At 41.3% G+C, this 14,998-nt stretch overlaps 1 protein-coding gene across 4 annotated transcripts in view; it reads right to left on the bottom strand.

Annotated features, from left to right (window-relative positions):
* Immp2l (inner mitochondrial membrane peptidase subunit 2) overlaps window positions 1-14,998 on the bottom strand; it is an 811,392-nt gene that overhangs the window by 758,366 nt on the left and 38,028 nt on the right. For all 4 annotated transcript variants that reach the window (XM_038337160.1, XM_038337162.1, XM_038337163.1 and 1 more), the window contains exon 3: window positions 11,067-11,203. In XM_038337160.1, coding sequence (XP_038193088.1) covers window positions 11,067-11,201 — 135 coding nt within the window. In that variant the 5' untranslated portion in view covers window positions 11,202-11,203. The remainder of the gene's footprint in view (window positions 1-11,066; window positions 11,204-14,998) is intronic.

Here is a 14,998-nt window from a genome sequence, read left to right on the forward strand (position 1 = left end):
TATAGCCCAGTCTGAGCTGCTTCATCCTGCCGGGCCTCCCTCCAGCCAGAAAGCAGCAATTTCCAAACTACAGGTCATGCCCAATGAGTGAGTCACAGAATCAATTTAGCGGGCTGCAAACATAACTGAAAGTATCAGAGGGCACTGCACATAATGATGATAATTATCTTTGAAGTATTGTTACATGAAGCTTTAGTTTCAGCTGTGCATAGGTGTGTACAGCACAGTAAGATGTAACTTAGTATGAGTCATGGGCAGAAAGGGCTGAACACCTCTCCCGTAAAGAACATGACAAGTTCATCAGCGAGCAAAGAAAGTTTTCAGAATCGTGAAGAAACACCCTCAAAGTCTGAGAGAAAAAAATGATTAATGAATATTTAGCATATTTCTGTAGTTTAATTATTCAGACACTTTAATGCTTCAAAGAGCACATTTAATATGCATTTATTCAGCATCCCTGTGAATGGGTAGATGAGAAGAAAATAGTCTCTTTCTCTGAGAAGCCTACAAAGTACAGTTAGTAATAATCTATGAAATAACTAAAGGATAGCAGAGAAGAATTTCTAATCATGGGTGAAGGGCAGATCATTGTAACAGGGTTGGTTTTAAAGGACTGTGGGGGAAAGCAAGGAATTGAGTCCTGTTATATAATCAAATTCGGCTAACTGCTTCGGGAGAAAACCCCAAAATCTCAGTGGCTAACAAACAAGTTTATTGCATCGTCATGCAGAAACATATGTATCTAAGAACACATGGCCACAGTCCCTGTATGTGCTTGTCTGCTGTGCTTTCTATTCAAATAGAGGTCTAGTCTAAAACTACTCACTTACAATTTCTCCAGTGTGTGACAGTATGAACACTAAAAGCATTCAGTAGAAACTCTGCTTTGAATCCTGCATTTTGATCTTTTCCTGAACTAGTTTCTGCAGACTGGGTGATTGCTGGCAGTGGCAGCTATAGGCAGCTGAATGGATCAGAGGCGTCACGAGAAAGTACCTGTATGTTTTCCCATGCAGCAAAGACTGCCCCTTCCATGACTATCGCACCATAGACAGCAAAAGCCAAACCCAGAGCATGCCTTTGATGTGCAGTCTAAGCCAGAGCTATTCCCTCTTCTGCCAGGCTGATACAGTTTAAGAGACTGTATCCCTACACCGTAATCACTCTGAGGCCAGCTATCAGACCCAGGCATCAAGTCTCCAAAACTGCAGATTGGCTGGGTCCAAACCTGTCCACCTGCCCTTCCTTGTCTTTCTGCAGGAACACAATGCCAGCTTTGATGCCTTCACCTTGCTCCTGTCCCCTGCCTTCTGAGCACTACGGTGTCCTTCCACTGAGGCCATGTGTGTGGGGGGGCCTTGCCTCTTGCCTCCAGACATGTAAGTACAACCTTCTTTGTTTATTTAGTTCCTAACAGGGAACACAAACACCTGAAGCCCGTCAGAAACCTGAAAGAGCACCAGAGAGCACAATGTCACAAAGGTTTTCAGGGGCCAGAGCAGAAATGGCACCTGATTCCCAGTCATTTTTCACTGGCCAGAATGCAGTCACATGACTACTATGGGTTCTCTATCAAGGCATACCCATTTTTATTATCTCTGATGTGAGACGGTCATATAAGGCTGCTAAGGCAGGCAGAGTAGTTATGTAGTCTTGGGCCAAAAAAGAGCATTTACACTCATTACTGCCATCTCCCGCTCTCTGGAATAAAAGCTGCCCAGGCGCCACATAATGAAGAAATACAGGAAGAACGCAGGTGGGAAAGCAGACAGACTCGGAGGCTAGAAGCCTGAGGACCTGAGAAATAAAACCATGAAGACATCCCTGGGTTTTGTTGTTGTTGTTGTTGTCGTTGTTGTTGTTTACACAAATGCGAGATGAGGCAGTAGATAAGCCTGTGTCCAGAGTCTACGTTCTATTACAGGACCAGAAGGAGAATGACAAGCAGAACTGATGTCATTTGTGATAGTCAACATCATAATCAAGTCAAACCAACCCCATTCCAACTCTCCAGGGTCCACAGAGCTCAGCAATGAGGTGTGCCAAGCTGGCACATGAGGGGTTTCACTATGTAAAATTGAGCCCAGACTGAGCCCAGACCCTCAATCCCACTGCCCTATCTTCTCCAGTATTGGGATTATTAAAAGCATTGCCACCATATGCAGTTTAGTTAATTTTCTAAAGGCATAATATTAGCCTTAGTGTTAAGAAGCCATAACCCTGGCTGTACAAAACAGAAGTCGTATTATTCTCTAGTGAGAAAAAAGGGGGCAAATCCACAAAGGGACATTACAGAGTTATCACTAACCAACTGCTCAGGATCACATGTCTCTTGCTATAAGTACAAACCATTTGAATTCCCCGTTAATGATGGGTTAGAGAACTACATAAAAACCTGGAAATCCTAAGGGAAACCTTCAGGTGAGATTTCTGTGCCAAAGGTAATTTGGAAAGTATACAAGCCAACCCCATAAAATATCTGAACATTAAATCCTAGCTTCTTTGGATGTCAGCCTCGGTCGACATGGGGGAGGAGGGGTCAAAGCACAGAGGAGTGGCGTGTGCACAGAAGGAAAACTGTGCCAGGTGTTTCCCAGCATCTCAGAAGTGCAAATTCAGCAGGAAGTGTAACTCCCAAACTCCACCAGAAATGCTGGAGTGTAAATCAGTGTATCTCATCCCTTCAGAATGTATCCAGCTTCTGAGAACAGCAGATTCACAGTTATTAATACAACCACAATGACTAGTGAGTCTCGGGAAGCCCTCTATATGTTTAAATTTTTTAAAGTAGAGATTTGAGAGAAAGAAAGGGCTTATTTATTTACTTTTTGGACAGAACTTTCCATTTTCAACTCAGCAGGCAAGAAGATAATGACTACAGAACTATGTGGGAGCCTAAGAGGTTTATTACAAGCCACTTTCTTCAGGCCTGTACACAGGTGGCTCAAAGTCAAGGCAATTTGAAACCAATAAATGGGTATTATTGAGGAGCTGAACAGGTATTATTGATGAGTAATGACAGGTACTAAATAAACTCTACTTTCCCTCATATTGCCTAATTTTGAAATATACATATTTCAAAAATTATATTTTGAATTTTGAATTATATATATCTGAAGTCTCAGCTGAAAAGATGGCAGAATGCAATGATAATTTCACGTGTTTTTGCCTCTGGCAATGCAAAACAGGAAAAAGAGAACAGTTGCTACTTAGAAATCATGCAGCGATTGCAGCAAAAGTAAGATGACAGTATTCAAAATGACTTCTCTTCCTCACTTGAAAAAGCCTTAAATCTTAATTTCAAATGTGGAGAGCACACACCTCTGCCGAAGCCAGTGACCCTGCTGCAGGCATTCTCAGTCCAATACAGCCTAACACTTGGGCGTGAGGTCATTGAATCATTCCCAGGGCACCCTTTTGCTCTAAAAGCCCCGGTAATTCATTGAAGTTCTAATTTGAATAATTACATTCCACCTACACAAATCCCCTCTGTAGTTTCAACTGTATGCAGTATCAGTCTTCATTTCCTGAATTAAATTAACGTTGTGTAATATGGTGCTGCTGTAAGAGAAAAAAGTGCATCACTTTCATAGGTAACCTTTCAACAAGCAGTAGAATTGATTCATGTGCACCACAGGGAATAACAGGTCAGCATGAATAATCATCAACCAGTAGTTTGTGCCCACAATCGTTATTTGCTGAGCACTGCAAAGGGGATGTCTCATCCAAATGACTGTATCTACAAACCTATATTTTAAAAAAAAATATGGCATAAGCTGAACACTGTTTTCAATTGAACTCATCATTGTTCATTAATTTTTTTTTAGTTTCATCTATGACTTACTGTCACCTAACCGGACTCTTTCCATCTGATAATCTGTATCCTTCTATTAAAATGGCTAAGGAGTTGCAAATTAAAACTAGAAAACCTACATTAAGAAAAGAACTACTGAGGATTGTTTTTAAAGTAAATAATTGTTTTTCAAAGATAAAATCCTAAAAACAAATTTCCCTGCTACACTGCAAACAGTAAGTATTTGTAAAGATATAAAGAATTCTTATGGCAAAATTTACTCCCAGGGTAAATATTCGGTGTTGCCATAACACTAGCCCAGAAAGTCAAAAGAGTAAGAGTACAAATATCCTTAATTAGATTTCATGCTTCAGCCTTTGGGTTTTTTTTTTAAAAAAAAAATAATATTTAAGTTACAAATCTGACTTAAAGACAGGCCACACTAAGATGACAGTACAACTGGGCTTGAGGTATCTGAAAACTAAAGATTTTCAAAACACAGCAGATATTCCAGCTTCCATTTGTTTACAAATATGTCTATATTGGTTTATAAAAAAACAAGGAATATTTCTTGGTAAGCTCAAAAGAAAGTAACTTTTTAAGTAACCTCTATGACCAACCATTTATCCCTGGAGTCCTCTTGGTTACAGGAAACACTTCCTAACTCAATTTTCCCTTCTTCAGCTTCCCTGAAGGTAGAAACCTGGTTCCACGAGTTGACTTCGGGTTTGGCCTTAAACAAACTGATATGCTAAATTTAATAACTTTTACTTTCTGGATATACTAAATAATAATAAAATATCTATCTGGGAGATGGACATGGTCTACAGTAGATGAATTCATCATGCTGTAAGTCCTGAACTTCCTCTAGTAAAGTAAGAGTGTCTCAAAGGCAGTCTGCGTCTGATTCATTATCACGTATAATATCTATTACAGTGCTCAGTACTTAAAACGACAAATGACTGCATCCCAGTACCATAATCAGTGCTTTTCCATAGTGTCTATATCCAGAAGTACGCCCGGAGACAAAATTAATATCATAGATTTAAAAATGCAGAAATGATTAAGATACCTTTCTCACTTTTATATGTAATATCATTAGATATCACTAAATCATACTTAAAGTATTTTAAGGTATAAATTAAAATAATAAAATTGGGATTAATTAATAAGGCCTCTTCAAAACAAAACAACGAAATACCTGTCTTAGTCAGAATTTTTATTACTGTGAGGAGGCAACATGACCGTGGCAACTCTTACAAAAGAAAGCATCTAATCTGGGCTGGCTTACACCTCGGAGACAACTAGTGGACAATTCAGTCCATTACCATCATGGCAGGAAGAATGGTGGCGTGCAGGCAGACATGGTGCTGGAGAGGCAGCTGAGAGTTCTACATGGGGATTCCACAGGCAGCAGGAAGAGGGTGAGACACTGGGCCTGGCTTGATCTGTAACCTCAAATCCAGCTCCCAGTGACACACTTCAACAGAGCCACATCCACTCCAGCAAGGACACACTTCCCAATAGTGCCACTGTCCATGGGTCTTCAGGGGCCATTCTCATTCAAACCACCACAGTACCTTATACCAGGTTTCTAAAACCAATAATATCCACCACATGAGTTCCAAATGACAAGGATGTATCCATGAACAGTGCAATGCGGCATCTCCTCAGAACTAATGCACGTGAACATGCAGCAGACATATGTCATGGCCTCATTGAGACTCATCAGTCTTCGGGTAGCACACTTCCGTCTTGAGTCTCTGTCACAGATCCTCAGTCCTGACCCCTGCTCACGGCGCTACGTCTCCAGCTGCCTCCGTCATTCTGTAGCACCCAGCTGACCTTTACATCAGCCGTTGCTTTCTTCTTTCTTTGCGGTGTTTTTCCTTCCTGCCTCTTATTTCTCGGTCCTCCTTTCAGAGTTTTAAGCCTTAGTACAAGAACACCTCACCACCAATCCAGAGGACCCATCTTCAGGGACCCAACCATAGCCTTATAGTGGATAACAGCCTCAGGCTGCATCCAAAAAAAGTCCAGAGTGTTTCCTGTAGGATGTGCCGAGACATCTAGAAATCCCCACAACCAGAGAAATGGAAAGGCAGGCGTTTATTCCAATCTCAACCAATCTGCTGAACCCCAGGGTCTAGACCTGCTCAATGCATCGCAGCTGTGGCTAGCAACTATGTCTTCAAACACAGTGAAGAGTCACTATGTAGTCAACAAATGTATTCAGTGTAAATTTCTGGTCTTAAACAATTCTAAGACAGTGATGTCTAATGTAGCTGTAAAGTAAATGATCTGTTAACTGAAGTTAATCTGAACTCCAGAGGCTATAGAGACAAATGCATTTCTCCTGTCTTTCCAGAACATCTATTCCAATTTCACCTGAAAACATTGTCCTCTTGAAAATGTCACCTGTACTTCATGCTCAATCCTCACAAATAATGTGACTTAAATAGATGCTCCGACAAGTTGTGGTGGTACATGTCTTTAATATCAGCACCTGGGAGACAAAAGCAAGTCTGATCTACATACTGAGCTCCAAGCCAGCCAGGGCTACAGAGATTCTGTCACCAAAAAAATAAATTAAAAAAAATTTTAAAGATACAACACACACACACACACACACACACACACACACCCTTAATCTCACACAGATAACTCAGCACAGGTGAGAGTGTGTACTTATCCAATGCTATATCAATCATAACACTCACCCTGATGGCCAAAGTTGACCTATGCATATGTAAGAGAATTTGATAGAGCCTGAGTCAATCATGGTCTCCCCCTACCCCCAGATTTTTTACTTTTTATTGTTTTTATTAACCTGTACGTTTTTTCTCTGTTCCCCTCCCTTCCTCCCTCTTCCCTTCTATCCTCTACCAGGGCCCCCATGTTCCCAATTTACTCAGGAGATCCTGTCTTTTTCTCCTTCCTATGTAGATCCATGTATGTCTCTCTTAGGATCTTCTTTGTTGTCTAGGTTGTCTGGGATTGTGGACTCGAGGTCAGTTTTTTCTTTGCTTTATGTCTAGAAGCCACTTATGAGTGAGTACGTATTATATTTGTCTTTCTGGGTCTAGGTTACCTCACTCAATATGATTTTTTTCTAGATCCATACATTTGCATGCAAATTTCAATATGTCATTATTTTTTACTGCTGTATCGTACTTCATTGTGTAAATACTTGGTTATATATCCAGCAGCAGTATTGCTGCGTCTTGAAATAGATTGTTTCCTAATTTTCTGAGAAATCACCATACTGATTTCCAAAGTAGCTGTACAAGTTTGCCCTGCCACCAGCAATGGAGGAGTGTTCCCCTTATTCCACATTCCCTCAAGCATAAACTGTCATCAGTGTTTTTGATCTTGGCCATTCTGACAGGTATATGATGGAATCTCTCAGATGTTTAGATTTGCATTTCTCTGATGGCTAAGGATGTTGACCACTTTCTAAAGTGTCTTTTAGCTTCATCTGAGATTTTGATTTGAGATTAATCTATTGAGAGTTCTGTGTTTAAGTCTGTACCCCATTTTTTATTAGATTATTTGTTCTTTTGATGTCAAGTTTCTTAAGTTCTTTGTATATTTTGGAGCTCAGCCCTCTGTCCAATGTGGGGTTGGTGAAGATCTTTTCCCATTCTATAGGTTGCCATTTTGTCTTGTTGACCATGTCCATTGCTTTACAGAAACTTCTCAGTTTCAGGAGGTTCCATTTATTAATTGTTACTTTCAGTATTTGTACTACCAGGATTATATTTAGGAAGTGGTTTCCTGGCCAATGTGTTCAAGTGTACTTAAGCCCACTTTCTCTTCTATGAGGTTCAGTATGTGGTTTTATGTTGAGGCCTTTGATCCATTTGGACTTGAGTTTTGTGCATGGTGATAAACATTTTGCATTCTTCTACATGTTGAATCCAGTTATGCCAGCACCATTTGTTAAATATGCTTTCTTTTTTCCATATTATATTTTTAGCTTCTTTGTCAAAAATCAGGTGTTTGTAGGTGTGTGGATTGATATCTGGGTCTTCAATTCAGTTCTACTGGTCATCCTGTCTGCTTTTATGCCAATGTCAGGCTGTTTTCATTACTGCAGCTCTATAGCACAGTTTGAAGTCAGGGATTGTGGGACCTCCAGAAGTTCCTTTGTTGGACAAGATTGTTTTGGTTATCTTTTTTTCATACAAAGTTGAGTATTGTTTTTTCAACGTCTGTGAAGAATTTTGCTGGGATTATGATGGGCATTGCTTTTGGTAAGATTGCCATTTTTACTGTGTTAATTCTACCTACACAAGAGCACATGGGAGATCTTTCCATTTTCTGGTGTCTTCTTCAATTTCTTTCTTCAGAGTTTTAAAGTTCTTGTCATACAAGTCTTTTGCTTGTTTGGTTAGAGCTGCCCCAAGATATTTTGTGTTATTTGTGGCTATTGTCAGGGTGATGTTTCCCTGATTTCTTTTTCAGCCCGTTTATCATCTGTATATAGGAGAACTACTGATTTTTCTAATTTCAAAGAAGTGTGACATTTGTCAGGTGGCGACAGAATGGGGCATTTTAAAGCATGTGAGTGGCTCACACTCCACATGTCCTGATATGGATGGCAAAAAAAAATTATACAAAGATGCAGATAGAAGCAAACATAGCATCAGAGAGACAGTTGGTCCCAGTTCTTCATGACAGTGAACATAACATCAGAGAGAAGGCGTGTCCCTGTTCTTGGTGACAGTGAACATAGCATCAGAGAGAAGCCTAGCCCCGGTTCTTAATGACAGCTGCCAAGCTGCCGCTCCAATCATGGCTGCATGCTAAACCCTCCAATGAATTTGTAGACCTAGGTAAACTCAAGTTATTTTCCTATAACCTGTAACCAAGGGGATTTGGCACGTAGTACCAAACAAACTCCAAGGTAATAAACTACACTTGTTAAGCGTAGAGCTGGGAATGATGCAGGCATTACTAATGCACCTGCAGAGTCAAGTGTATCTGCGTAAGGCTAATAACAGTCGGCTGAACGGCATCTGGGAATGACATGACTTAACGCTCTCTTCTCTGCCTTCCTCACTAGGGATAAAATTTGTTCTTCCACAAAACAATCAATGTCTTATGAGCAAAAATCATACTTCACATATTTTAATGAATGCCTTTGGTGCTCCCCACCATAGCCATAACTATATGCTCTCAGTAGGAACATGTTGAGCTAAAAGTATGAAGATTAGGATACTATGACATAATCCCCTGAAATATCATTAGATTCCAAGTAAGGAGGTCTTGTATTCTACAGAAAAAAAAAATCCTTCTGTAGACAGTGGGAGTTGTGTAGCAAAAGAGCACTAAGGACACTGGAGAAAATCATTATTAATCTGATTAGTACTAAAAGGTCCTAGGGCTCCAACAAAGGATTTGGTTGGCTGTGAAGAAGCCAGCTTTAATCTGAAATGATAAATCTGACTCAAAAGCTCTACAAAGCAAATCTACCTTTCCCCCTGGGGATTATCTCTAAGACAAGGCTGCTAGGAATTGAAAACAAAAGAAATAAAACATAAAGACCAAGTCTTATTAAATGTTTTCAACTGCATTTATAAACAGAGGCAGATACCTATAAGTCATATGCTTTGCATGTTGCTGTGTGCGTTAAAATATTTCTTTCATCAAATTAATAAACAAATTTACTGGTGTCCTGCTGTGGAAGGAAGCGGAAATGGATGGTTTGAGGTCAAGACCATCTGAGCAAGGGGAGGGCCTCAGGACCCCTCAAATGAAGGAAGAAAAGCAAACATAAACACAACCTAGCATTACACCAGCCTCCCCCGAGGCCTCAACCTAACATTCTGCTGACCTCCACACTGAGGAATCGGTCTGATTTTTAACACTGTAATTATGTTGGAATACATCCATCCTTATTCCTTAAAACTGGTGATTTAACTAGTTCTAAGCAAAACAAAGAGAAAAACCTAACTAGATTACTCTGCATGATTAGAATCTCTTGGAAGTCTATATATTCACTTTATGTATATATTTGGCACAATGCGTGACCTTAATACATGCTGATGACAACCAAGAAAATTCTGCTACAAAATGCGAGCTGCTCAGCTGCACAAAACTTCTCGCCATGTTAGCTTCTAAACACCAGTTCCTCAATAAAACCTCTGCTGAGTTACTCCGCAAAATTATTTGTACAAAATTTTTGGAAATCTCCACTCCAAGGCTCTTCCACTATAAACTGTATTTAATATTTTTACTCAGTGTGGGCTGACAAGACGAGTCAGCAGATAAAAATGCTTACTGAGCTAGCCTGGCTCCAAGAATTCAATCCCTGAAACACAAATGAACTCATACTCCATAAAATTATCTTCCGACCTCTATATATGCACTATAGTTATAGCATGCACACACCTGAACACACACACAATAAAAATAAAAACTAACTTAAAACTTTTTAATGTAGTTTTAATCAGTAACTCACTTAAAGAGCATATTAGATTGTCTGGAATCAGGAATCAGTTACATAGACTTTCCGAAAAACTGAACCACATTAACCAAGTCACTGAATCTAACCTAAACAAAAGTATTCTGTTTTTGTTTTGGGTGTTTTGTTTTGGTTTGGTTTGGTTTGGTTTGGTTTGGTTTTTCAAGACAGGGTTTCTCTGTGTAGCCTTGGCTATCCCTGAACTGTCTTTCTAGATCAGGCTCACCTCGAACTTTTAGAGATCTGTGTGCCTTTGCATGAGAATAAAGGTGTGCACCACCACTACCTGGCTAATTTAGTCTTAAACAGGTGTTTAAATGTAGCCATAGTCATTAAAAAACAACACCATTTAATACTTTTTCTTTAAGTCTCCATTTGTAATTCACAGAAAAATCAAAGTACAGACCCAGAGACCTACTTGGTAGTTAATTCTGTTCATCTCGACTCTGATTATAATAGTTATCAGGAGCCTTTTAAAGAAAGTTGGGGCCAGGCAGTGGTGGCGCACGCCTTTAGTCCCAGCACTCGAGGCAGAGGCAGGTGGATCTCTGTGAGTCTGAGGCCAGCCTGGTCCACAAGAGCTAGTTCCAGGACAGCTTGGGCTGTTACACAGAGAAACCCTGTCTCGAGAAAACCACAAAAATGGAAAAGAAAAAGAAAGCTGAAAGGATGAAACTTTAGTTTCAATGTCTTTTTTGACTTTCCCAGGACTCAGCACGGAAACACTAGGGTGAGGTCTTATTCCCAGTACACAAGAGACAACGGAGCATGGGCTTTACAGAACAAAGCAGAACTCGTGTTCACCTGCATCGAGGCTCCTTCCACTCGTGCCACGCAGGCAACCCGATCCAGGAACGTGACTGCCACGGGCACTGCCACAAAGAAGCCTTTACAGAAGGCCTTGAAGTATCTTCTCAGCCAACCTTGGGACTGTGCCATACCTAGGTATACAAAGACAACCAGCAGAAAATTAGCCAAAAGAAAACAGATAAACAAAGTAGCCAAAACAGCACAGGGAAACATGGGAATTGGCTGTGCCAGGACTCAGTGGCAGAGCATGGGCTTAGCACCCACAAGGCCCTTGGTTTGATCCTCAACATCACAAAAGAAAAGAAAACTTAGCTAGATCATGGCAACCTGTTTTGTAGCATATCTCAGCCCCATGCCTAGAACTATTAGGTAAGTCTGCCTTAAGGCCCAAAGGGAAATGCATGAACTGGGATGATGTCTTTTCAGCTTGTCTACTTGGAAACGTCAGTGAAAAAACTAGAAACACAACCATTCTAAAGAAAATCCTTTCTGCTGCTCTAACCATAGAGAAACGCAGTCTTATTTCCGTAACAGAAGTTCAGTGAGACGTGTTGACCCAGCTGAAAGCTCCTTCTGAACCTCTCTGACTGGTGTGACCATGTGACTAGGTGTGGTCAATGCCATCAGCGAGTATTTCAAATTCCCAGAGTGCACCCTCCAAAGCAGTGTACACTGCTCTCTCCCTACATTCTGGACAGAAGGGCAACACTGTCATGGTGGAACATTCCACTCTACCAGGCACTGCTTCTGTTCTCCATCCCCCCACAGTACACCCTCACCCAAGCACAGCCCCGAGGGAGTCCATGCACTAGGGAAAACTGGCGCACATCACGTCACAGTGGGAACTCTGTGGGAAAAACGATGTGGACCCACCAAAGCCAGGCCGGCCCTAACGGACACTGCTACCCACTCTCTTCCTAGCTACTCGACCCTTCCCCTCATACTGTCATGCTGCAATTACGAGACATTTCCAGAGCGTAATTTACAATTTTCACGACATCCTGGGAACTGCAAGCAAGGTCGAGTGGAAAGGGGGGACAGAGTTCATGGAGCATCACCCTCCTGGAGAAGTTATCAACGTTGTGCCCATTTCTTTCACCTGCTAGGACTAACAGGAGGTGGGAAATTGATCCGAGAACCTGACCCCCAGAGCCTGCCCTTCACTGGTTACTGGAAAAAAAAAAAAAAAAAAAAAAAACCCTGTCTCCTCACTTAACCTGTGTGATTATTGGCACTGCTCACGACCTGAAGAAGCAAGATTTGGTTGTGCAAAAGTTGGTTAGGAGTAGAAACAAAAATAGCCATTTCAGTTGAAAGACACTTAAGGAAATGCTCAACATCCTTAGTTATCAGAGAAATGCAAATCAAAACAACTCTGAGACTCCATCTTATACCTGTAAGAATGACCAAGATCAAAAACACTGATGACAACTTATGCTGGAGAGGTTGGGGGTGGGGGGTAAAGAGAACACTTCTGTATTGCTGATGGGAATGCAAGCCGGCACAGTCCCTTTGGATATCAATATGGCAATTTCTCAGAAAATTAGGGAACAACCTTCCTTAAGATCCAGCAATACCACTTTTGGGTATATATCCAAAGGATGCTCAATCGTGCGACAAGGACATGTGCTCAACTATGTTCACAGCAGCATTATTTGTCAAAGCCAGAACCTGGAAACAACCTAAATGCCCCTCAACCGAAGAATGGATAAGGAAATTGTGGTACATTTACACAATGGAGTACTACACAGCAGAAAAAGATAATGACATCTTGAAATTTGCAGGCAAATGGATGGAGCTAGAAAACATTATTTTGAGTGAAGTGTTGCAGACCCAGAAAGATAATTATCACATGTACTCACTCATAAGTGGTTTTTAAACATAAAGCAAAGAAAACCAGCCTACAAATAACAATCCCAGAGAATTTAGACAACAATGAGGACTCTAAGAGAAATATACATGGGTCTAATCTACATGGGAAATAGAAAAAGACAAGATCTCCTGAGTAAATTGGGAGCATGGGAACCATGGGAGAGTGTTGAAGGGGAGGGGAGAGGAAGAGAGGGAGCAGTGAAAAATGTATAGCTCAATAAAATCAATTAAAAAAAGGAAAAATAGCCATTTCAAGCTATAAATTAAAACTATTAAGACTGCCAAATAACAAAATAAAAAGGCCTAAGCCCTCACACTAGCAGCTGAACTGTCTGACACTGTTTTCACCCATGAAATAGACCACTTCCTATCATTTTAAAAACGATGTTGAAAAATGAGTCCTAACACAACAAGGACGTCTCTGATAGATAGGGATAGAAATCACTGCCTGAGAATTCAACCCACAAACATCCTTCCCCTGCCCTATAACCACGTGATGAACAGGTTTTCTAGGGTTCAGGAGACTCCTCCTCACTGCCTTATACAATGAAAGCTAATAAGATGCCATCCTGTTAGGCCAAATGGAAGCAGTAGTGCAAACCGGGAACACCCTGCATAAAAAGGATAACTCACATTGTTCGCTGCTGCATTTACACAAGACCCAGCGCACGGCCAGAAGGCATAGGGAAAGGAGGAAGATGGGAGACTGACAGGGAACTCCTGACTTTTTTCTTTTGAATGTAATCGTGAGGCTCCTTCAGCCCTAAGCCTACAAATCAGCTTGCTTCCCAGGAAACTTAAGATTTCTCGTCCTCCTGAGAGTGGGTCCAGAAGAGGTGAGAAAAGCAATTAGACCAAGTGTCTGCCAGGATGGCACAGGCCAAGACTTCATTTTGACTTTTCCTTTTAAGTTCCCAAAAGACACACACACACACACACACGCGCGCGCGCGCGCGCGCGCCATAAAAATGATAAGACGTAAAAACTAGGTAAGGACCCTAAAAGTGTCTGGTCTGTGTGGAAACTGGACCCACAGGACCATGTTTTAGATGCCTGGCCCCAGTCAACAGGGCTGTGTGAAGAAGGTGTAGTTGATGAAGGTTCTCATGTCTGTCCCTGCGCTCCCCTCTGCTGCCTCTGCCCCATGACAAGAGCTGTTGCACCCGTCCCAAAGCACCCTGAAACTGAGAGCAGAACAAATCTTTCTGCCCTTGATGTTGGATGTCACTAACACAAGATGGAAAGAGGACGACCTGAGAAATTCATGATGATGAAAAAGAAGAGAGGGAGGACAAAGGGGAATAAGCATTAAAAACAGGAACTGGGACTGGGGGCGAAAAAGGGTAATGGGTTTAATGTGTTATATACACACACATGAAAATGTAGGATGAAGCCCAAAATTACATATTAATTAGTATATATTAATAAAGAACATTTAAAAACCAGAAAAGTGACAATCAAATTCTTTAACTTAATTATTTAATTAGTTGTATATGTGAGAGAGGAGGGTGTGCACACACAGGCAAGTGCCCATGAGACCAGGGGCACCAAAATCCCGGAAGCTGGAGTTACAGGTGGTTGGGAGCCACCTGATGTGGGTGCCGGGAGCTGAAGGCAGGTCCTCTGGAGGAGCCGTACGAGCCCTTCCACGAGCCTTCTCCCTAAGCCACATCATTCAACCACGACATGTGAGGTAAGAAAGAGGAGCTGTGGAGAAAGAACGTTGTTGCATATAAGACAAAAGCTGAAGTACTTATGGAGCTACTGTTAAGTCCAAGAAACTACTTCATTTTATCTTGAAGGAACTGTTCCTTTGTGAGATTGCTAGAGAGACCTGTGGATTGAGAGCCCGTTGTTTTTCAGATGGCAGCAGAACATTCTCCAGAGTTACCCACCCAGGGCTACAGCTCTCAGACACTGGCCACACGCAACATGAAGAAACACTGCTTCCAAACCAGTGGTTCTCACACACATGCACATTTATACAGACGCCCACACCAAAGGAGGAAGCAGCTGAGTCCCTTATCTCTGATTAAAACAAAAGACAAGTGAGT

The sequence above is a fragment of the Arvicola amphibius genome, chromosome 7 (genome assembly GCF_903992535.2).
Source record: "Arvicola amphibius chromosome 7, mArvAmp1.2, whole genome shotgun sequence".
Lineage (NCBI taxonomy): Eukaryota > Metazoa > Chordata > Mammalia > Rodentia > Cricetidae > Arvicola > Arvicola amphibius.